The 24072-nt window shown below is 47.4% G+C and overlaps 1 protein-coding gene across 1 annotated transcript; it reads left to right on the forward strand.

Annotated features, from left to right (window-relative positions):
- The first annotated feature begins 10035 nt into the window (after positions 1-10035).
- LOC126528234 (uncharacterized) lies at positions 10036-22068 on the forward strand. The gene is made up of 3 exons (XM_050176120.3): positions 10036-10155; positions 19720-20051; positions 20722-22068. Exons 2-3 carry the CDS (start codon positions 19749-19751, stop codon positions 20995-20997), a joined length of 579 nt encoding a protein of 192 aa, XP_050032077.1. The 5' UTR covers positions 10036-10155; positions 19720-19748; the 3' UTR covers positions 20998-22068.
- The last annotated feature ends 2004 nt before the right edge of the window (positions 22069-24072 follow it).

Below are 24072 nucleotides of genomic sequence, written 5' to 3' on the forward strand. Positions count from 1 at the left end.
AATCCACGCGGCGTCAATAATTGCCATTTAATAGATTACTACCTCCTGAGGCCCTTTGACGCCCATCGAAATCAGAGTACACGAGCGCTTATTATTCGAACAGCGGCCGCTGTGACTGAGAACCGAACGTCGTGCTCAGCGGTATCGCAACGTCGTAGCCACACAGCCGCCACTCGAGGTGACGGGTGGGAATACCCTTGCGGAAACCTTGCGATCATATGAGGCATTGGAAACGCTCCTTTCTCGTTCAACGTTTTCCCGAAAGAAAGGAAATCATGCACACTCAAAGTGCTTGTCGGAATCTAACAGCGAAGGGAACCGTTGTTCTCGCTGCAAAATTATGCGTTATACAACAAAATGCGACCCCTGCGATCGCGTTTGTTTTCCTCGTTTTCGGCGTGCAACCTCTTGGCAATACATGCGCGTTTACGGATCGCACGGCTTGCAACTGCGTTCTTGTGCACTGTTTGCGTTTACCTACTGCGCCGTTACCTGTAGCTTTTCCGCAATGCAGCTACACAACCGGGCGCACGCACAATGCGAGAAGCCGACGCAGCAATGTCACGAGGACGAACGCGACGTATGTTGCGCGTCGAGGAAAAGCAAGGCGATGGGAGGCGTACGCATAAATTGCGGCCCATACTGAAATGCCCTTGAGGATTCTGCGTTGCTGGTGTCACAGCGGCAAATAAACTGTTCGGCAGGACTGGCCAAGTATCGGCACGTATATTTAAATAGGCGCGTACCAACTGTCTGCCAAAAGGAAGTAGCAGAAACATAATTTTGCAATAAAAGACAGCATTGCCTAAAAAGAAAAAAAGAGCGTTGAGCACGAATCATCGAAAGAATATATTCAAAGTCAAGCAATTGGTCTTGGACATTTTTCGCTGACATCTACTGCGAGGCAACTTGCAGGTTAGTTATCTCTGCTGGCTATTGACCCCAGGAGTGCGTATGTTACGACGTTAGGGGATGGTGGAGCGCACAAGGCAGGATGTCTTCAGCCTCATCGCTCCATGGGACGAGATACAAGATGACTTATGTATTTTCGAGAAGCCTGCGTTTAATAAACTTCAGGCATGCTAGGGCCAAAATCTCGTGAAGGGTTGACCGTGCAGCAAAGTGCATTTTATGCGAAGCATTCTTCTCCAAGGGCAGCCACTTTGTTGCTGGTCGGTGGGCAAGGTATCTCGCCGTTTTGGTGGGCCGCTCCCTGTGATAGTGCAGTTTGACGTTATGCCCCACAGGGATGCCTGGTTGTATGTGCGCTGGCTATGTTCCACTAGATGTTACTTTACGTTCAATCTGATGCGTTGCTATGAGAAACATTCTGTATTACTTACTATGAATGTAAACACCTACAGCATACAGTGTCTACATAAGCGTTCGCTGCACAGTAGCTACATTATTCATGCAACCGTTCTTTGAAAATCATCAATGTTTGGGCTCACTTAGACGCTAATAAAAGTTGAATCTGCTAAATTGCGCTTCTAGTTTGTTCAAACAATATAAAAAACCGTACAAAGACACAGGACAGCACGGAAAAACAGAGCCTAGCCGCTTTTCAGAACTGCTTTGTCACCATAGCCCAAATGCAAAAAAAAAAAGAAAAGAAAAAGAAAAGGAATGAGAGCCTCTGATATTTGTGACGTGAAAATTGTGCACTGGCGTTCAGGTTTACGCGTGAAACATTATTAGGAGGACGTTGCCCTTCGTTCTCTCCCGCAGTACGCAATCAATTTTTTTTCTTGTTAAGCGACTGTAAATGGTCTTCAAATATTATTTTACCGGTGTATAAACTGATATTGCGTTTCTATGACTGCAAGAGCTGTGCCTCCTACTGAGTGGCTTAGGTTCCAACGGGAAATTCGGATAATGTGGCAAAAGTACGCAAGCACGGCACCAGACATGACCAAATTGGGCGTGCCTCTAGAATAATAGGGGCATTACTGCTAAACCGCAGGCATATATATATATAACCTCTTATTTCGGTCTCCAGCCGTCTGCGTGCTCGAAACAAATGAAGACACCCGCAGAGGTGAATGGACGCGCACGAGGCGATGAGAAATACGAATGGGAGAGGGCGAAAAGCCGGCTGGATGCGCCGCACATGCCCAGAAATAGAAGCCCCGGACTCCCGTGGCACGGACGCGTGCTTGAGGAACTACCTCACCTGCTGCCGCAGCTATGTTTACAGTACGCGGCTCGGAAGGTTTGACAAGAGGGCGCCTTTCACCGCACTCCACGGAACAGAGCCGCCACTTATATTGCTCGCGTCGGTTTGTTTCGGTAGCGCTTGGGTCGCGTTGGCACTCCTGTAAAGACGAAGAGAAAAGGAGGCTGTTTGAAAACCATCGGTGTGCTTGAAAAAACATGAGGGGTGGGGGGGAACGCTGGGGTGAAGACGCGGCGCACAGGAACGGAACCACTTAGCACGAACACCACGACACAGGAAACCATTATTGACGACGGGCACCGGGAAGATGGCTAAGGGAAACAATCGACTCTTGCTGTAGAAGCTGGCCTTTGGCTGTTCGAATTCTATAGAGAGGGTGAACCCGCAGCCGTGCGTATAGAAACCGCCTTTAGAAGTTACAATATCCATGCAGTGCGCTCGATGTTAGTAGTTAACGGGCATGAGTGGTCGGCTACCAGCGTGTAAAGGACTTGCGAGAGTGACAGAAAAGTAGAGCTGGAGCAGTTAGAACGGGAAAGGTACTACGCGTGCATCTAACATACTTGAACGACTGGAGAAACGCAAGTACGAACGCCATTGACCATTTGATAATTAAAAAAAATAAAAATAAAATGCAGTGGCGATCTAGCGGCAAATGCGAGAGCCTGAGCATTAGGTCGACCTCATAGACGTCCCGGATTCATGGATTAATGTATCACACCTGCTTTGATCTCTCTTAGAGATCGCAGTATCCATAAATAAAATAATTAAATCAGCCTTCGGCACACTGCAGGGTGGTGTTCAGGAGATCACTCGACACACGTCCAGCATCTTGCAGGATTGGAGTGCAACTGTGAGTTGCTCTCTCTCTCTCTCTCTCTCTCTCTCTCTCTCTATATATATATATATATATATATATATATATATATATATATAGATGTGTGTGTGTGTGTGTGTGTGTGTGTGTGTGTGTGTGTGTGTGTGTGTGTGTGTGTGTGTGTGTGTGTGTGTGTGTGTGTGTGTGTGCGTGTGTGCATTAGCATAGAATGTTGTCGCTACTTGCACCGCGCCAGAGAGATGAGGCGAGCACACAGGGGAACCGCCGACATTTTCTGACTTGGTTTATTGGACCTCTAGTCACTCGAATTACGCATTTAAGCCCTTGCACATTACTTCTTCATCACCAGCCTGGTTACGCCCACTGCAGGGCAAAGGCTTCTCTTATACTTCTCCAACTCCACGCACTGATGAACAGCAAGCAGCTGCGAAATATAAGTTTGCCGAGAAATGCTTGCTAGCGACGCAAACAACACATTTTCTCGAGGACTGCTGTTGAACCATGGGCAACCGTCTAAAGTGAGAAAATAGGCCCTAACCACCGTGGTTGCCTAGTGTGTATGCTCTTGGGTTGCTGAGCACGAGGTCACGGGATGGAATCCGGGCCACAGCGACCACATTTCGATGGGGGCGAAATGCGGAAACACCCGTGCACATACATTTAGGTGCACGTTAAATAATACCAGGTGGTCGCCTGAGTGCCCTTCTTGCAAGGACGGATTTGTGGTCCGCAGTATGCTATAAACAAAAAATAAAAATAAAAGTTCACTGTAGCTAAATGCTGTCGAAAGCCACCGCTACCACTGCATGTATTTTAGGCTGTCGTATTAAACATGAACTTGTATACCTACACAAAAACTAAAAGCGGATCTATTATGGTGATTTAATATACATCATCATCATCATCAGCCTGGTTATGCCCACTGCAGGGCAAAGGCCTCTCCCATACTTCTCCAACTACCCCGGTCATGTACTAATTGTGGCCATGTTGCCCCTGCAAACTTCTTAATCTCATCCGCCAACCTAACTTTCTGCCGACCCCTGCTACGCTTCCCTTCCCTTGGAATCCAGTCCGTAACCTTTAATGACCATCGGTTATCTTCCCTCATCAATGCATGGCCTGGCCATGCCCATTTTTTTTCTTGATTTCAACTAGGATGTCATTAACTCGCGTTTAGTACCTCACCCAATCTGCTCTTTTTTTGTCCCAAACGTTACACCTATCTTTCTTCTTTCCATAGCTCATTGCATCGCTCTCAATTTAAGTAGAACCCTTTTCGTAAGCCTCCAGGTTTCTGCCCCGTACGCGAGTACTGGTAAGACACAGCTGTTATATACTTTTCTCTTGAGGGATAATGGCAACCTGCTGTTCATGATCTGAGAATGCCTGCCAAAGGCACCCCAGCCCATTCTTCTTCTTCTGATTATTTCAGTCTCATGATCCGGATTCGCGGTCACTACCTGCCCTAAGTAGATGTATTTATTCCCTTACCACTTCCAGTGCCTCGCTGCCTATCGTAAACTGCTGTTCTCTTCCGATACTGTTAAACATTACTTTAGTTTTCAGCAGGTTAATTTTTCGACCCACCCTTCTGCTTTGCCTCTCCAGATCAGTGAGCATGCATTGCAATTGGTCCCCTGAGTTACTAAGCAAGGCAATAACATCAGCGAATCGCAAGTTACTAAGGTATTCTCCATTAACTCTTATCCGCAATTCTTCCCAATGCAGGTCTCTGAATACCTTCTGTAAACACGCTGTGAATAGCATTGGAGATATCGTATCTCCCTGCCAGATGCCTTTACTTAACTATGACCATAACTACGGAAATTACTCAACTATGACATATCAGCAGCACTCGCTGCGACCTGGTCGCTTGGTGCCACCGGCGCGAACACCCCACGGGCGTCTCGAGAAGCCTTCCGACACTCCGCCATGGAACAGACAAAACGACAATGCCAACTCCTCACTGACCAGGTCCAATCAGGCCACACAGATTCAAATACGCACATGCAGCCGTGGGCGGCTCCACCGAGTTTCCACTCGATGACAGCCGTCTGCCTGAAGAAATATAATCAGATGCAAAGTAACAACATACAGAAAACTGCAGAGACAGCCGTCGGGCTTTTAACGAACTAGAGCGAAGAACTATGGGTGTCAGAACGCGAGAGTGTACAAAATAGTCGAGAAGCATTGACTGAGCAGTTTGAGAAAGTGGGAATCGGGGCTTCTGCCACCAGCACAAAAGGCGGGTGACAACGCGGTCGCCCGGCCGGAGTTTTAGTCGAAGCGGCTGGATCCCCGTCTAGATTTCCCCAACTGGCTTTCTCACTGGTGGGCGAAAAGTAATTTTGAGTGGAAAAAAAACAATAACAAAGAAAAGAACACGGCTGCACAACACAGCCGACGAAGAAGCGTAAGGACAGACAACTACGCAACAGTATATCCACTTCCAATGACACTCCAAATGCTAACTCATGAATAGACGGACTTGAATAAGAATTTTGAGCATGACCATGGCGACGATGATGATTTAATGGCATCCCCTTTGAAACGGGACGTTCACAGCTAGTCACGTAGCCTGCTTGAGTTAATTAAATATGCTATGCATGTTTTTCATTTTGGCATTTTTGTATATATCTGCTCGTTCTTTTTTCTCGTCCTCAAAATTTCTTCATCTACTTTGTACCGCTACCTATGCATGTAACGGATGCGGCCGTATCAATTTCTTTACTGCGTTTTGCACCGATACTCTGAATTTCTCTTGCTTATATCGACTGCTGACAGGTTCACGATTCCGTCCACTATAAATCCAAGCGTTTCTGGAACGTGTACCTTGCCTACGGGTCTAATTGAGTGAATCCCTTCGTAGTTCGGTAGGATGCGCGGAGTGAGGAACGGACTTTTGCTGCAGCATACACATGCTTCAGCTTGTTCCGAGAATATTTTTCCGGTACGTGTTTTTTCTTCCTTAGGCCATCAGCTCAAACCTTAAATAGCAAGTGCCTAAAAGAAGAATATGGAGATTTACAATGGGATTACAAAGGAATTACAATGTAATTACAATGTAATTACAATGGATTTATCATGAATTTACAATGGAATATGGAGGTTTACAATGGAATGGAGATTACAATGGAATTTGTAGTATCATACTCATTTTTTCTTTCCATTTATTTCGTCCGATTCTTGTAAATCTCCATATTCTCTTTTTTTATTTCCAATCTTTGCATCCAATTCACTGTCTCATTTTCTCTAACTTTCTTTATTATGAGACCTGGTGCGTAGTTACAGCTTCAATTACCTTGTACTTGGTTGCAAACTTTCTCGAACTCTTCCTCCACTCTGTTTCCCCACTTTTCATGATTAGATACCAGTGCACTACAGTCGCCCATTTATCTTGATCCGCGCCTACAAATTGCCCAGCACGCCAATAAATACGGTGGAGCCTCGTGGCGTCATTGCGAAAAGGGTACGCTGTATATATATATATATATATATATATATATATATATATATATATATATATATATATATATATATATATATATATACGCAATGCGCTTGCAGACGCCACATCATGCTATTCATCGCGACTCAAATATTATTCTAAAAGTTGAAGTGTTAGACTCGCCCCGCACAAGGCACTACTGGTTATAAAAGTACAACCTGCGCTTGTCGGATGGGTGCCGCAGTGCTACAGTCGACTTGCCGAGGGGGACCGATCCCTGCGCTGCTGACTTTATCCGATGGGCGTAGTGAATTTCGCAAATAGCGTGTGTAAGCAGATCTTGCTCGTATTGTGACACGAACAACTTAGGCGTGGCTATCGTGATGAAAGATAGAAGCCCCAGCATGTGCAGCGAGCACTTCGTCTTTGTTTGAACGAAGGCAGGTGCTGCCGTTAGGTGAGCGAATACGTAGTGCAGAGGAAAACACATTAGGGAAACGGTGCATTCCTGGCAACCCCGACTGTTTGCGAACGTGGTCATTGAGAGCCGTTCCTTTCTTCGCACTCCACCCGGACGTCCAAGTGGTATCGCGCTCGATATGAGCTGCAACGTGCGACCGATTGGCCCCGCCGTTTCGCATTGTAGCTCACACGGAGCGCGATGCAGCCTTTAGTTTCAACAACGTCTTTCTTTTGAACATTTCGGATCTTCCACAAAGAAATCGCCTAACTTCTGTGCAGCATGGCTATGGTTCAAGGAATGAAATAGTTTTTTTTTTAATGAAAGCGTCCCATAAAAGAATCAACCAAGCGATGAGCGACCGCAGCGAACCACAGCTCAGGTCCCTCCAACGGCCCTGCTATATCCTATCAGGGATCAGGTCTCTTGTGATTTTTCGCGACCAGGAAGGAGTCTTGGGTACCATTATTGAGGACATTTTTTCGGCAGTTGGGCGATTGCCCCACGTGCGAACCGTGTCAGTGAAGTTTCACAGGGGCATGTATTTTGTTTCTCAATGAGCACACAACCTCCCTCCAATTAGAGCAGTTTCTAGTTCCATAGCAAACAGCAAGGTAAGTAGACGCCTTGGGGGAGCAACATTTTAGGCTGCGCGCGTGTTTTGAGCAAGAACCGAAATTCATTCTAGGTGCGGGCTTTTAAGTTTCACTTACCTGCAAATATATATGCCCATATAGAAACATCATGACTCTAATTACCTACAGTCACTGCACAGATGATGCGTCCCGCTGATATCTATGCCTCCTTTGGTATCTCCTTCGCTATCTCCTTCGGCACTCAATTCAAGGCTCTTTAGATAGGTTAAAACACGTTGGCGGGCTAGTTGGTTAGAATCCATGGTAGAGTGCGTAAGCGCGACTGGACGAGGACGAAGAAAGAAACATACACAGACACAGCGCTTCTGTGTCTTTGTATCTGTTTCTTTCTTCGTCCTCGTCCAGTCGCGCTTATACACTCTACCCTTTAGATAGATATGACACCCACATTAGTGCCAATGCAACTGGTGTTGCAGTTAGGCTGCAGACACACAAGAAATTGTGAATACAAATGAGGTTGCTTTAGTATCATGCCTCTAAAATGCCGAGGGTCGTTAGAACCCATACGTTAGGTCACTGGCGTCATGGCGAAGCATGAGGCCCAAAAATTGTACATCCGAAGCACAAGCTTGAAACTTTAACACACAAAGCATTGGTTCGGGCTACCTGGTAATCCGTGACACTTAGGTGAATCGCGCACAATTTGAGGACATAAGTTCGTAAACTTCTACGCTAGAAATTTAAGAGTTATCAACGCACAAACACTGTCTTCGGTCTTCGGAGGTTTATTTCTTAATAAAAACGTGTAGTTACATTCTTTGGCTTCCTTCTGACAACAGGTATTGCTCCGTCATCCTAAGTATGTTTTTTTTGTGTGTGCGTGCGGGGGAGCCAGAGCATCGTACGTCCGACGAAGTAGCCCAGTGCCAAGCGCCACGGAGACGCTGCACTAGCTATTCGCTGCTGCCGGCCAACTGTCAAGAGGCGCGACCTAAATTTCGTGACGTCACGACCTAGACATCTAACTTTCTGGAAACAGCCCAACTGCTGGCGGGGAAAAAAGGAACCCCGATCTTTGTCGGGTGACGTTGACGTCTATACATAACACGCGAGGTCGAGGCGGAGCCCTGGTTCCATAGCACGACCCAAGACACGACCCCGACCCCTCGCTAGGTGCAGGTGGTCTTAGCCTTTTCCTGAACGTCACGTCTTGCGAAAGGGTGGCTTCAATACGGGAATTGCCGTGGTAGTTCCCTGACGGCTTTACAGCTTTACACACACGGTGCACGCGTGCGTGCCTATGTTTATGTGTGTATGCGTGCGTGTGTGCCGAAGAAGGCGAGGGCGATATCACCTATTCCTCACGTTTTTTGCTGCATAAAGTGGCGAGCAAGTGGCCGCACTATTCGTCCCTTTTCAAATAAATGTGTATTCAACACTACCGCGTAGAAATTTCGATATCTCAATGGCCAACTTTCAGCACACCTCAATAGCACCTCTGCGCTATGTCAACAAGAACACAGTGCGATTTGCAACGCTATTTCCCAAATTAACAAATCCCATTTGAACGTTTTCACCATAAAAGCTTTTGTGGGGAATATAATGATCTAGTCATTTGCGACCCTCCACGACGCTAAAAAATTACATTCCCGTATTTTGTAGACGCGACCGCCGTTCTGAGAAAAAGCGAGTCATAGACTTTGTTTGTGTCTGCCCATACCTGGCAGTGCGGAGAGGCAGGGATTGCGTGAATCCGCGCTCGATCAACAGAACCGTAGTCTATGACGAGAAGGATCGACTTCGACAACTACTTGGCGCCATCTGCCCGTTGCGCGAGGTTCTCATATATATCACTGCTTTCTCTACGTGTCCCTTTTCCAATCTCCCCTGTGCGCGGCATATTAAACCGTGAATAAGTCCTGCTGCATACGTTACCACCTAGTCCCAACCAATAGCCATTGTTCCCTGTTTTTTCTCTTTCCCTCTGCAGAACGTCATACTCCAACAAGCTCGTTATACGCCACGTGCCACCGCTCGGCCGCTCAAAGCCCACGACCTGAGTGTTGCGATGTCACATTTCGTGCACAAGCTTACATGTGCACCGTCATCGAGCAGGGACCTTCTGTCGCGCGGACAGCGGTGGTCTCGTGCACTCGACAAGACGTGAGGGGGAAGGAGGGGGGGTGTTCCGAATTCTTGGCGAAGAAGCACCGGCGGTCTCTTGACGAACCCTCCCGATGAGCAAGAGGGGAGTAGGAGGAACGCAAACAAACATAACAGCTAAAGAGTGCAAACAAAAAAATTAATAAAGAAAAAGGAAAATGGTGGAGGCGACGTTGGAAAGGAGAGGATCCGTCTGACGCGTCTCCCGCGCGGGCGCGCGAAAAGGCAGCGCGCGAGGCCAAATTTGGAGCCCGCGCCTTGGGCGAGGGGTCAAGAATATTTACGCCGCCAGCGGCGTGCGCCACTGCCAACCCCCCTCTCCCACCCCCCCGGCCCAACCCGCAACGCCACCGCGTCATCCCGGGCTTTTTTTTTCCTAAGCCGCCAGTCGCCACGCGTTGGTAAACTCGTCCGGCAGTGCGTGGATCCGACTCTCTCCGCGAACGACAGGAGATACCCGCTTCGGAAGAACCCGTGAGTACACGCTGTGACCAGCTGTGCCGCTTCGCACTCGTTAGCGGGTTAGCGCACCTGCGCGAGCTGTCACTGTACGTCGTCCGCGAGCACGTGCCTACAGAGCAGGCTGCCGAGCGTCCTTCCCCGGGAGCTACAGGCGTTGTCGGTTCGAATCCCCAGAGCCGAAAAGGCAACGTTATACCGCAGTGATGGGCCCGACGTGATGCCACAGTCGATGTATACGGTGGTCCACCGCTGAGCATGAGGTAGCACGTTCGACTACCATATGCTGCGGCCGCAGTGAATTGAGAGACCGGCGCGAAAACGCTGCTTCTGGGTGGACTAAGGTAACGGTTTGGGCACGTTGGTAGGACATCACGGGAGCTTTTTGCGCACAAGACGAGGATAAAGAAGTCGCTGAGACCTAGTTGTAAGCCTGCGTTCGTGTGTCTCAGCCTCTTCTTTGTCCTCGTCATGTGCGCAAAAAGCTGTCTTCATGTTCTGGGCGGACTTGGCGCTCAGCTGCAGAGCTGGCGAGGTCGCGGACATGGTGTCCAGCCGCATTCCGATCTGTGGCACAAATGCGAGAACACCCGGCGCATTATTAGGTGCACGATAAACAACCCCAGTCATAGCCGAAATAATTCTGTAGCTCCTTCCACTGAACGGAGTCTTGGAAGTTCGCGAGTGACTTTAGGACGTCGGCTACGCACTCCGCGCATCCGACGCGTTCGGAACGTCGCGGGCGTTTTAGGCTGCACGGTACGTAGGATGTACGCCGTTACCTCAGAAGAGGTGCGTACGTTGGAGTGTAGTACCTTGAATTAATTGCCACATGGCACATACTTCAGGGGGTTTACATCAATGCCAAAACACGAATGAATTACTCTGTACTTTCATAAAGTTTGAAGAAAATTTGTGGCGTCCTGTCGAAAAAAAAAAAAAAAGAGACGTTGCGCGTGGGCAACCTGTGTACATTAGTGCAACAAAAGACTAGCGGCCGAGCACTGGGGAAGGAGAGAGAGAGAGAGATAAATGGATGTAGACATTGCGCCTGTTTGGTTCTTCTCGTTCTTTTTGTGTGCGTGCTTTCCGCGCCTGCCTTTACTCACCAGACATCGGTTTACAGATGCATACAGTTCAAATGTAGAATGCGCAACGAAAAATCTTAACGCCACCCCGAACAGACGCGGGGCACAAGTTCCCATGTAGCCAGTGCTTGGAGAATTCCACATGTATCACAGAAAGGGCGACGATCACCATTCTCAAGGAACCCATGTAGAGTTAAGCTTTTTAGACTGCAGTGAATGTGTAGACTGTGCAATACACGCTGCAAGTCGGTTGCTAGGTCTTCTTTTTTTGCGTCCTAGTATTGTTACACACTAGTATTTACACCAGCCAGTGACCCCCTAGTTTTTTTTCTCGACTAGTAATAGTTCAACGTAAATGTAAAACAAAAGTGCTAGGAATCATTGCTGCCTAATCTGCTCGGGAATTTGAGGATTCTTTAGGCTTCCTGTCCTTGGCCCAAAGGCCGCGACGCTTCATTAGAAGCACCAACTGATGCTACTAAAGAAGAAAAAAGTCGGTGATATGCTACTTATTAGAAAGTTACATGCACGCTGTCGTACTCGAGCACAGTTTGTATAGATGCGCGATGGAGCCATTTAGGTTCGCCCATTTGCCTGACGTCACGCAGTATCGCGTGTTTAAAACAACTGTTTTAGATATCTGTATTTGTGTCCCTGGTTTCAGGATGAACCCTGAACACCGAGGGCAAATTATAAGGGTCACCGGGATATCACTTAGCCACAGCTAATATTGTAGCTCGAAACAACGAGCTTTTATTTTCCAATTATGCCTATCATTTACACTAACAGAATAATGTCATTTAGCTGTGAGCAGACATCAGCAGTCACGGCTCTCCTTCAGAGAGTGAATTAAAGAGGTCTTGAACCAAGCACTCTGACACACAGTCCGCGGGTAGCATACGCTGCTGTGAACATCTTAGTCAAGTTTTGCCGCCGTACTTGGTGCGTTGAGCTTGCAAACGGAGCGCGAAGTCACCTTTTTTCTCGAACGCTCTCTTTTCAACAGAAGCCTGCTTCCCACTCTTTTTTGGACGCGTTATTTCGTAATATAGCAAATTCCTATACGCCACTGAATTACCGTCCCATAGCTGACGTCAATCAAGAGGGGCGTTTGGATCAGTGCGCTTCTTCCTACTGTCGCTGTGTATATTTATCGACGTAGGTTAACGAACAGGCTGAAGTAAGAGAGAATCTGCTTTCGAATTTCGATAATAATTACGTACTTCCGGAAGAACCCGACTACAGTCTGCTCACTGTCGACCGCGGCCGCCCGCGTTGGAATTAAACTTTCGCCACTCGGCTTATCGGTGTCGTAGCCGTGGGGTCTCGCCAATTTCGACTTCTGTTCAACACGCAACTAGACTCGAACCACGCGAGACTTAAGGTGAGGCCACACGCACGCTTTCCAGCTCGCGCTCATTGCTAGCCGCTCCTGGGGCGGCTTGCATGAACATTTAATAACGAAAATATCAATGAAATTAAGAATGCGTTCTTGCGCGGACTGAGCGTTGTCTATGGAACCTTTAAGAAAGCGTGCATAAATTGGTTATTATTTACTTTAGTAAATGTTCGTGCAAGCTGGGTATGGTTACACGCTTTGGCAGACTTCGCTACGTATTGAGCTATTGACAGCGATTCAAGATGCGCAAGTCGCATGCGGCTACTATCTGTCGGTCAAGCTGGTGCAGGACCACGCCGGGAGCCCGCACCACGCAGCGCGGCCAGACTGGGGCATACGAGTTCGAGCACGCACTCAAGCCCGGTCGTGCAGGGAGCAAACGCCGCGCATAGGCACTACAGTTACATGTAGCTGCGGTCTGTTACGTAGCGTAGATACCGCTGCCGGCACGGGATGCCGCGACGGAGTGCCTGGTGCGGCCAGTCTGGTGGCAATTTTGGCTGTATTCGCGGGCGCTCAGAAAAACACTATTTCTAGCACGCATCGAGCAACAGAAAGCTGCATCAGGAGTCTTTCGTGCTGCTCTACAATTTTCTCCCGGTCACTTTTAATCTACTTATAATAGTGGAGATGCTGAAAAATAATTAAGACTAACTATGTGATTAGGCCGAATGGAAAAAGTAATCTGAATATCTCCGAGCGACGACAGACAACATTACCTTAGTGCAGTCCAGCTACGTGGCATTTGCATATTTTAATATCCTGGTGCATGATACTCGGGACACCCTGTATATGCGCTAGAATCATATCGTTCCTGCGTTATTCAGTTAGTCCCAAGGTACGTCCACCGTGCGGGGGTAGAGTGATTAGTACATGTAGCATATACGGCTGCTACGTAATCACGCGTTCGCGTTTCGAATTCCGGCTGCATTACGATGGGAGCATGCAAGGGTCAAAAACGCTCGCGCGCAAACTGATTTCAAGTTAAATAAACCCAGGTGGCCAAAGAATGGACCCTCCGCTGAGGCGTCGCTCATACCTCGGGTTTTGCTTGCTTTGCTTAAGTTGAACCCCCCTGATAAGTTTCTTTTTACTTGTTTGTTTGGGCAGCACGAACCATGCATGATAGAACTTAGGCGTGCGTTTCTTTTACAGCGACGTTGTATATGGCTAGCCGATTCGTCCGTCCGTCCGGCCGTTTGTCTCATGTACGCCGAAAACTCCTCCAGCCCGACCCCATGCGCATGGGCGACAAAAAAAAGAGAGAGAGAGAGGGGCGCAGTCGGCTGTTCCAGTAGTGACGTCGTTGCATTCCGCCGCAGCCGAGCGCGCTCCCAAATGGATAGGCCACGCGTCATACGTGCTTCTGAGGAGCAGGCACCTCTCGATAAGCAACACCGCTAGAAGAACCGGGAACGAGCTCGTGTACGCCGTGCCGATGTTGCAGCCCGGGCACAAGGACAGGCTAGTGCACCACGAGCGCATGCAGCACCGGCGTACCGAGGATACGGCAGCATATCAAGCGGTCGTTTATTGAACCGTCTGGATTAGCCCAGTGATAAATACCTGGGTCCCACGTTTCAGCTTCGCTGGTTAGCCATCTGCACGGAGTGCTTGGGCGGTGATTCTTTCTATTTTCTTTCACACTAGAACTATGAGCCCCCTAGAAGCTGCAGTCAATAAGTCCGCCATATGAGTCTTGAAAGTTTATTAGCGGGCTAATCGCGCAAAAGCAACAATGTTGGCTAGGAGCGCTAAGACAAAGTTCTAAATGTGTGCTAAAAAACGCTGCTCAATAAAAGAGGTAGTAGAGAAGAGATACGTCGAGAGAAAAAAAAAGAAACACGAAATTTCGAAGCAGTAGACATTTCTTCTGAACGCGAGCCCCGCCAAAGGCGACATCACCCTTTTGCTTTCCTCCTGCGCCATGTGAGCATCGGTCAGCAGTAATACCTCAAGGAAATTTGGCAAGATGGTGCATCACGCTGCGTAATTCAAACAAGAACGCCTTGTTTATTGTTCAGCTGTGATGGCCCCTGGTCTCGTTGCGATGCCTGCAGCCTAGCAATCACTAGCACCAGGTTTATTTTTTTTTTCCTTTTGTTTTCTTTATTTTTCCTTTTATCTCTTTCTTTTTTTTTTTATTTCAGCTGAGCTGGGAACTCTGTATACCAATTTAGTGCGCTGACACTTCGATGCTGAATAATAATGTGTGATGGCCCATACGAAAAAGTAGGCGTAATAAACAATGTGCAGATTGAATACTCATCCAGCAGTATGTTCCAGAGCCACAGAGAAAACTATGCCAGGTAGACATTTACTTACTTATTTATTCATATTGCCCCCAGCACCTAAGGCGCATTACAGTGTCGAGGGGGGTGGGCGGAGCTACATACATATAGTAACGAAAATGAAAGCAGGATACAAGAAACTTGGTTTATGGTTCGCCTTGTTTTGTGTTCCGTTTTTTACAAGTAAACGTTATTCGACTTTTCATTTCGAGGTGGAGGGACAGTAGTTTGCTTCGCAGTTTCTCGCACATTCTTTTTTAAAGCTTAACAAAAGCAATTCGTTTCGTCCTATGTTTGTTGTGCGGTAATGTAAAGCACACCATTTCATAAACCTCTGTCACCGCGTCTTGTAGTGAAATGTAAAGGAAAAAAAATTAATATGCTCCGCGACGTTCCCCAAGTGCTCTCACTAAACTTAACTGCGAGACGTGGCTTAATATTGGAGCCATTATGCCTACAGCACGTGCCCACAAACGTGAAAAGAAAAACACCCTAATAACATCTTTTTTTTTTATGTATTGCAGCTGATTTGTCTGACTTTCAAAGACATTGTCACCGCGAAGAAACAACCTGCTTCACTTGTGAAGAATGCGCCCAGGCGAAAACGGCATTCATATAAACTGCGCAGAAAAATAAAACTCCTATTGGCCTTCCACGACTGTCAGAACAATTTTGTTTTGTGGAAGAACCGACATAGAAACGCACATATAGGCAAACACGTCTGGCCTAGCGCAATGTTTTCTGATAAAAAAAGATGGGGAGTTGGGGCGAATTTCTTTTTCTGCTTCCTTGTTTCATTATTATTATTATTATTATTATTATTATTGTTAGTATTATTATTAGAAATAAAAACGCGTGAGCAACCAACTTGCGAGCACCCCGGCGGTTACCAAATGTCACAACGTGTATGCGCGTCTCTTCTCAGGCCACTGAGGCCGCAGATGAGACACAAGACACACATGTGCTTTGAGGAAGGCGCGGTCTCTGTGTTTACGTGCCCTCCGACAACGCGTCGTCCTGTAAACGAAATTGTAAACGACGAAGGCCGTGTGTTTACGGTGGAGCGTAGCTCTCTCCGAAAGGGCTGCAGCTCGACGATTGTCGCATAGACCGCCTTATTACTTGCGTAGAGATACAAAAACGCAGATCCTTGTGGATATGGGTACTCGTGTGCTGAGGAACGTCGAGAAAGATGCAGCGCCTTGTTCTCTCTCTCTCTCTCTCTTTCGTACTCCCACGGTGCCGATGCGGTAAACGGCAGGCACTCGTCTGGGTGCCTGCCGTTTGTCGACTTACGCATTTACCCCACATGGCACCACGCGAACGCAGTTCACTGTGGGATGACCTGAACAAGGTTTATTGTCATGCGTCGAATATTAAACGGTGTCGCGGGGGCGACGTCAGACTGGTTACAAACGGCTAGCAGAAACTGAAGGCCAGTCATATAGCGAAAAAAAAAAAAAAAACACACACACACAAATAAAAACAACAAAAACATGCGGCTACAGAAAGATACACATAGGACACACACGGCGTTAACTTGCATTTCAATAACGAAAAACAATTGAACAATAATGTGAGCATTAAGAAGGCTCCGGACGCGTAAAAATATAAAGCGTTTGGGCTCAATACGATGGTATCATTTTAATACATAGTACTTGATCAGGAACTGCACACAGAACATGCTTCAACTATACTCGACAGATTGGACGCTTGCAGCGCTTGGGCAAATCGGCTCGGGAGCACGCTGTTTGTTTGTGTGATCTTATCCAGCATAAGGGACGAGTGTGTTTCAAGGAAACGGGTTTACAGTACCGAAGTTTATTCTGTAAGTGTTAGGGAACGCCTCATCAGAATGTACATCAGTACAGCTTTGTCCCGTTACGAGAAAGTTGCCAAACAGAAGAAGAAAAAAAGAACAACTGCAACAACAACGACGAAACGTATTCTTGGTACTATACGCATTTCATCTCGAAACTAAAAGGCGCGGCGTTTCGTTTCCTACGCAGTCCGCATGGAGAAGATTCCATTTCCGTGATGCTGGTCGAGGTGGGGGAGGTAACTTTATTTTACTTGGGGTTCGATTCCCGAATGTGCTACCGCGCACGGTATAAAGTGAGACGAATCTCTGAGCGTAAATGTCCCCAGCAGCGTTAAGTCGTACCTGCGTGGTAAATATATAAATAAATAAATAAATAATTCACAGGAGGTGGGCAAGGTGATGTTTGTGGACGCTGCCTATGCAGCGTCATCTTTGGCAAAATAAATTCACAAAATCTATTTACTCTATTAACGCTCCTGTACACCCCCCATGCCTTTCTTTTTTGCAGAGTTGTAATATTAGTTACTTTAACAATATGTTAATATATGCCTGCAGTGTACAGAAAAATTTCGTTGAGAAGACTGTTGGCCTATTCTCCTACCCCAGCCAGCGGTTTGTGGGAAGAGTATGGAAATTAGACGGCGAAAATGCAATGGCGTAATTCCACATCCTTCCAATAAAAACATACATATAAACTCCTCAGAAAAAGAAAACTCCTATTGGCCTTCTACGACACTCTGAACAATTCTTTTTCTGGAAGAACAGACATAGAGACACACATATAGGCAAACAGGTTGCGGATCGCATATTATCATCATTGGCAATTTTCTAGGTGTGTCTATTGCTGTCGTTTTGTCGCTCGTTTCAAGGCCGTTTCAAACTGCTCTTGTCAAGGCCGCATAGTCGACCCAAGCAGGCATGCAGTCTTCGGTGTAATCAATATCCGTTGGCTGAAAAAAAGATAATCAAATGACCTCTTTCAGTTTATTACTTTAAACTTTTAGCATGCGGCTGCCGTTATACTTTCACTGCAGCGATCCGCTAACGTAGCTCACTGCTAACGTCACTGCAGTGGGCCGTTACCCGTGAGCTGAAATCCCTTTTGAAAGAAACTGCATGGTCACCTTGATTAAAATGTTGACGCCAAATATTTTCTGTCGCATTATTTCTCTGGCAAGTAGTTGAAACCAGCGGTTAAACCTGCGTTTCCCGCGTTCAAAAACAGCCCCGGCTGCGCGGCGGTGAGAAGCTATGCTACCAGGGCACCGTTTTCATCACGCCGTAAATTTAGCGTCTTGGCGGCTGCTTGAAGCGCTCGCAGGGTTATTCAAACAGAAAAGGCATCTCTGTGCCAGGTGCGGTGACGCCTCCTAATTGTTTTTGTTATCTCATTACAAGGGCCTAATGAAAACGCTGTCAGGCGTCGTTCTTCCAAGCGCATCTTTTGTTTCCACGCAATGCACTTCATCTTGGCAAAGCCCGACGAGCTTTCATTCGAGGCGGTGTGCCAGGGCTTGCCTCCGCACCATGCCCGCACATAGCGCCTAAATCTATTTAAAAGCGTTTGCTACTGCAGTCCAAGTTGTCATTGCTCCCGAAGGTGACGCTGACACCCTCCCATCTTTACCGTTCACGCGGAGGAACTCTCCAAAGAAGAGAAATGCCAGAATTACGGGTACGTCGTCCGTCGCCCGAATGACGCATGTGACTCGACATTATGTGACCTAGGTAACGGCCGAATTCTGTCACCAAGTCGGAATTCTGTCACCAAGTCGAATTAGACAGCCTTAGTGCACCGCTTCCGCTTCAGCCAAAGAGCCATCTCAGCTGCTCCGCGAAAGCTCCTTGCGAGGCTTAGCTTGCCTGTGAATATATACGGCAGCGGCGCCTGTCACATTGTTTTAGCATAGCGCTATTGTTCTGCCGTTGCGACTACGGACTCCGCAATCGACCAGATTTTCACGGGCTAGCTAAGTATACGTCGCGTGTAGCAGGCAGGCTGCATGGCTACGCGGAGCATGTCTTCGTTAATTGACTGCTCCTATCGGACAAAGAGGAACACCCAACACCTTGTTCTACATTTTCTTTGTAATCTTCCGTTGTTTCTGCTTTTTTTTAGAAAAATACGGTTCACATGAATACTACGTACGCAGCTGGGATGTCTATAGCGGAGATAGCCGGTGGTCCTTGAGAAAGAATTGGCGTCAATGGAATGGAGAAGTACAGCTCATGACGTTAGGGAATTCGGCCATGTGAATGAATGACTTCTGCGTGTTTACGAGGCAAAACCATGATTTGATTACGGGACAGGCCGTAGTGGGCGACTCGCGATTCATTCTGGTCACCAGGGACTCCTTAACGTGCAACCAATGCGCTGGACACGGGCGTTTTTGCATTTCGCCCCAATCAAAATGCGGCCGCCGCGGCCGACATTTGATTGCGCGACTTCGTGCTTAGCGGCGCCACACTGTAGCCGCTTAGCCATCGAGGCGGGTTCCTTAGTGCTTATCTAACCGTGTAAAGCAGATCATCTTTATAACAAAGTCCAGCTGCACGGGAGCTCTCAAAATGTATACTAAAACAAAACTGCGCTCAGTTGAGAAACGACAGTGCCGAAATTCTTCTGATGACCCGTGGGCCGGTTGTCATCCCGCGACACAGATAGTCCGAAGGCGCACCCGCCACGTCGAACTGTCAAAGTTAATATAAATAAATGCAAAGTACTATCGTGCGTGCTGTACCGAGTGGTTCCGCGCGAATTTTTCGCTATTTCAATTCTTACTAAGCGGAGTCTGGCTCCACATAACTTCGAAATAACCGGTCTGAAAAGCATCCGCTGCGGTTGGGACCGCAGTAAAATTCGAATAATGCAAATGTTTTGAATAAACCGATTCTGTTAAAACGAGGACTCACTGCCCTTTCGAGTACGTTTGTTGCCAGCGGAAAAATGACAAGTGTTGCCCGCTTTCCTTTGCGCAGTGTAAGCCGAGCCGACGACCAGAGGAGAGATGACGTCATCGTACCGGGTGCGCACCATCCCCACACGCACGGTGACCACCGTGCGCCGTCAACTGATCGACGATGACGGCGACTTCTTCGACTTCCCTAAGGCGCGCTCGGGTGGCTCCGAATTCACCACGGTGCGCCACCGAGTCACGCCAGGTGGCGGCATCGTCACCACAACAACGACGACCACCACCACGCCGAGGCGCGTCATCCGCGACGTCAGCCTGGACGGCATGGATGCCGACCCGTTCTTCGCCCGCGACGTCTCCAGGCCTTCCCGGACCAAGGACCTCGAGGAGTTCAAGGTGCGCGACGCGGACGCCACGCCGCCTTTGAAGTCGGTCGCTTAGGAGGACGTCAGTCTTTCTTAATGCAAGCCATGAAATGCTAACCGCAACGAGTGGTTTTGGCGCGTCCAGATGGCGTCAGACCACTATTGTGACGAGTTGCCGTAGTCTTTTCGCTTGTATACCTTGAGCACAGACTCACTCAAACCCTCACGTGCACTTGTAAAAAACTAACCCAAGTTCTCAGCTTTCAAAGGGGGCGCTACAAAAGTGCAGATTCATTCAGTGTCGTGTGAACGTTGGCGATAACGCAGAGTGCGGTCGCCTGTAGTCGTCATTGACAATCAAGTAATAACAAATGCGCATCAGAGTCGTTATTGTCGACTGAATGCAATACAAGACAAAAAAGAAAAAAAGAAAGACAATGCTTCAGGGCAACTTCATCCAGAAGTGTGACGAGACAGCAGGCGCTTGATTCTTCAATACGCATATCCGACAAAGCTTGGGTCACGATATTGAGGCGGCTGGGGGACCCGCGTGCGCCTCGACGACTGTGCCCTCGCAGATGCAAGCAGTATTGCAGCCTGCAAAACTCCTTTAGTCGGAACCGTTACCTGGTTTCTTATGTTTCGCATGTCGCCTAACAGCGCGTCTGTCTGAAACACGCGTCCTTCTCCTCGCCCTGCAGGTGTCTTTCGACATCGGACTGCAGTTCAAGCCGGACGACCTGTCGGTGAAGACGCGCAACGGCATGGTCTTCATCACGGCCAAGCGCACCGACGGCAACATCACTCGCGAGTTCGACCGCAAGGTGCCGCTGCCTGACGGCGTCGACCCCCTCACCGTGCGCGCCCTGCTCAGCCCCACCGGCGTGCTGACCATCAGGTCCCCGCGGAACCTGTCCTCGCGGTACACCTCGAGCATCTACGAGCGTCACGTGCCCGTCCGCATGAGCCTGTACTAAAGGACGCGTCAGGGAAGAGCCGAGCTTGCGCTGGCAACGCTCAAAAGCTAAATAGTAACCACATCGCTCGTTCGGTATAAGCATGCAAGCGTCAGTCGATTACAATGGCTTCTATTCCGCGTCACGGGGATTACCAGCAACACGGCTCATGCTGGAGGACCTTACGTATATAGGTCTCAGTTATCACTCCAGAACATTTGCTACCTGCCGACATGCAGGGGCGCGTATGGGCTAGATGGCTACTTGCGCTTGAAGCCTACAGCGCGGCTGCAATTGCGAAGACAAAAAAATGCAGAGGACGACTGGAACAGTGCTACCTGTTTCTGGCATTGTTGTTAGCATTGTTGTTTCATCTGTTTCTCACTGTAGGTTCTAAGACGACAAAATCAGTCACGAATTCGTGACTAAGTATAGGGTATGTAGGTGCGAACGGGTTTTTCCAGTTTTTCGTTTTCCGTGTCCAGATTCAAAGCCACTGGTGCTTCGTCCGCCATTCAGAGACTGTTGGCAGCAACAAATAAATGTCTCTAACAAGAAATGCTATTTAAGTTTTACTTCTAAGGCCTATGAATGGAACTGGTGTCCACAATATGTAGCCCTGTCGAAAGTGATGAAGGTGCAGCCTGAGTGCGAGCCCTTTACTTTCCATATGATGTCATCACGAGGGCAATTTAAAAAAAAGGGCAGACAAAATTATCAGAAATTAAAGGTAAACATTGATGCTTTGCAACCATAATAAAGAAATACATACTGTTTACTAAAAACAATATATCTGTTCTCCTAATATGTTGTTGACGCTGTCCCTGTTATTGTGAGATAACTAAAGAAAGCCAGCCTGGAGGCCTTTAAAGAAAATAATTTCAGCAAGCCTTTTCAATGAGGCGCCACTTCCAGAATGAAAGTGTAGCGATTGCGAGAGGGCCACAACGTGCAGGAAAGAGCGCACGCACCTCCGAACCGGTTCCTCCTCGCCCTCTTCCCTCTCCACTGATGGTGAGGAGAGGGAAGGGTGAGAAGCCCCAGGGAAGGGGGAGGCTGAAGCAAAAGAAAAATAAAACCAGTTGGGATTCACGCTGTCGACTCGTCTATCTCTCTCCTCCACGCGAACTCACGTCCCTACAAAGGCATACCTGTCTGATACATTATGGCAAATACTGCAAATCACTTTAAAGCAGAGCACTAGTTCACAAGCAACATTAAGGGCTATTTAGTGCACTCTGTGATGTGGCAAAAATTGCTATCTTTTAATAGTTGCTCATATTACGGCTGACGTAAAACAAGTTCTGGTTGCGCCTTTTTGTTTGAGTGTTCCTTGCTACGTGAAGCGGAAGAAAACACACCAAGCTGTCTACTTCAACAGCTCCAACGAAGGTAAGAATTGCAATAACACATAAAGTGATACCAAAGCGTGACACTAAGAATCATCTTGGACAGATTACACCTCGGAAAGTTTCTTTCTGTTAGTTATTTTTGCAGAATATGTTTGTTAATTCATAAAAAAAGTGAAGACCAAACTTTCACATGTTGAATTTTATGCACGAGTCAACTGGGTACAAGATGATGTCAAGCTAACAAGAAACAGTGTAGCGCTCGTCTTTCCTTTCCTTTCGCCTCTCCCTGTCTTACTTTCTTTTTCGAATTTTTCGCGCGAAAAAGGAAGATGTTAAACATTTTGCAGTACTTTTGCATAGTTTGACGATTTTATGCCGAACAGCTATAGCAACTTGTCATGTTGATCTCTTGCTTACTTTTGAATGTAGTGCAGTAACTTATAAGATTTTTATTAAATAGTCAGTCTAGGGCACACTAGCAACATCCATACGCCACAGCAAGTCGGCATGACAATATGAATGTGATATGTGCCACCCTCTGAATTTCCTATTTGCGTCCTTTCGGACTTACTGGGCACTAATTCAAGCCAAGGCCGGTCTATTTCAAATTAATTGAATCTCTCTAAAGCAGAAGAAAAAGTTTGGTTTATGGTCTTGCAGTTCGTACACTTAAAATCTGCTGTCAATGTTGCTTATATTGAGAGTTAGTTCACTACTGTAGGGCCGTTTCCTTCACTTCTTATAACCAGGCTTCGGCATCACCGGCGGGCGGGCACTGCCACCCCCCGAAAAACTTAAGAAGGGCCTCGGGATTCGGAGCCCCTCCTTCCCTCCATAGTCGGCGCCTATGCAACACAAAACAAAATAAAGCCTTGTTGCTTGCAGGTAATAGTTAAAGCTCGCAATAAATAACCCGGTCATTTACTATACTAAATTACTTAAAACGCCCACGTTACGGTGCCTACTGCAGTTATACCCCAGGACACTGATAGTGTTCATTTCTAGTGAACCCACTCAAAAGGGAACTGATCTTTTTTTTAAAAAAGAAGATACCTTTAGAAGAGAACTCCCTGTGTTGAGGGTTATGTTAACTGTCGACATCGAGAGTTGAAACGCAGCCATTCCCTTATATACAGTAAATATGCAGATATTTCGCACAGTTCGTTGTATCACAAGTGACTGCCGCACCAAACCATCTTGATGCGATCATAGAGGGCCAACACAGTATCGGGAAGCACAAAATACTAAATATGCTCGATTCAGAATTTAAGATATGGTGGAAGCATCACTGATATTCTTTTTTATTCGTTTGAATTTTCTGTTGTCGCATTTACCAAAGCTACCGCAGCTGCTTCACCAATCAGCAAGTACCTTCGTCCAATGTCGTGCCTTCAAATTTAGTTTTATATTACGTTTAAGACGCCGGAGCACCCTGTCGGAATTTTTATAACTGAGTGTTTGAAAGACGCACGCATACTTTCCCCTCTGCAGCACGCTTTTAGGAATGCGTTTTTCATAGTGCCACAGTTGTTAACGGTTGTTCATTCTTTTGCGATTATCATTGTAGTGCCGTACAGGTTGGTTTATCATTCCTTGTTTTTAGTAATTCGCAAAGCGAGAAGACGGTAAAAGCAGGAGCCAACGTTTCGACAAGTGAACTTACCTTTTTGTAGGCCTTGTGAAAGACGGGTATGCCTGTCGAAACGTTGGTCCCCGCTTTTACCTTGTTATGACTTTGCTCTTC

The sequence above is a fragment of the Dermacentor andersoni genome, chromosome 9, assembly GCF_023375885.2.
Source record: "Dermacentor andersoni chromosome 9, qqDerAnde1_hic_scaffold, whole genome shotgun sequence".
Lineage (NCBI taxonomy): Eukaryota > Metazoa > Arthropoda > Arachnida > Ixodida > Ixodidae > Dermacentor > Dermacentor andersoni.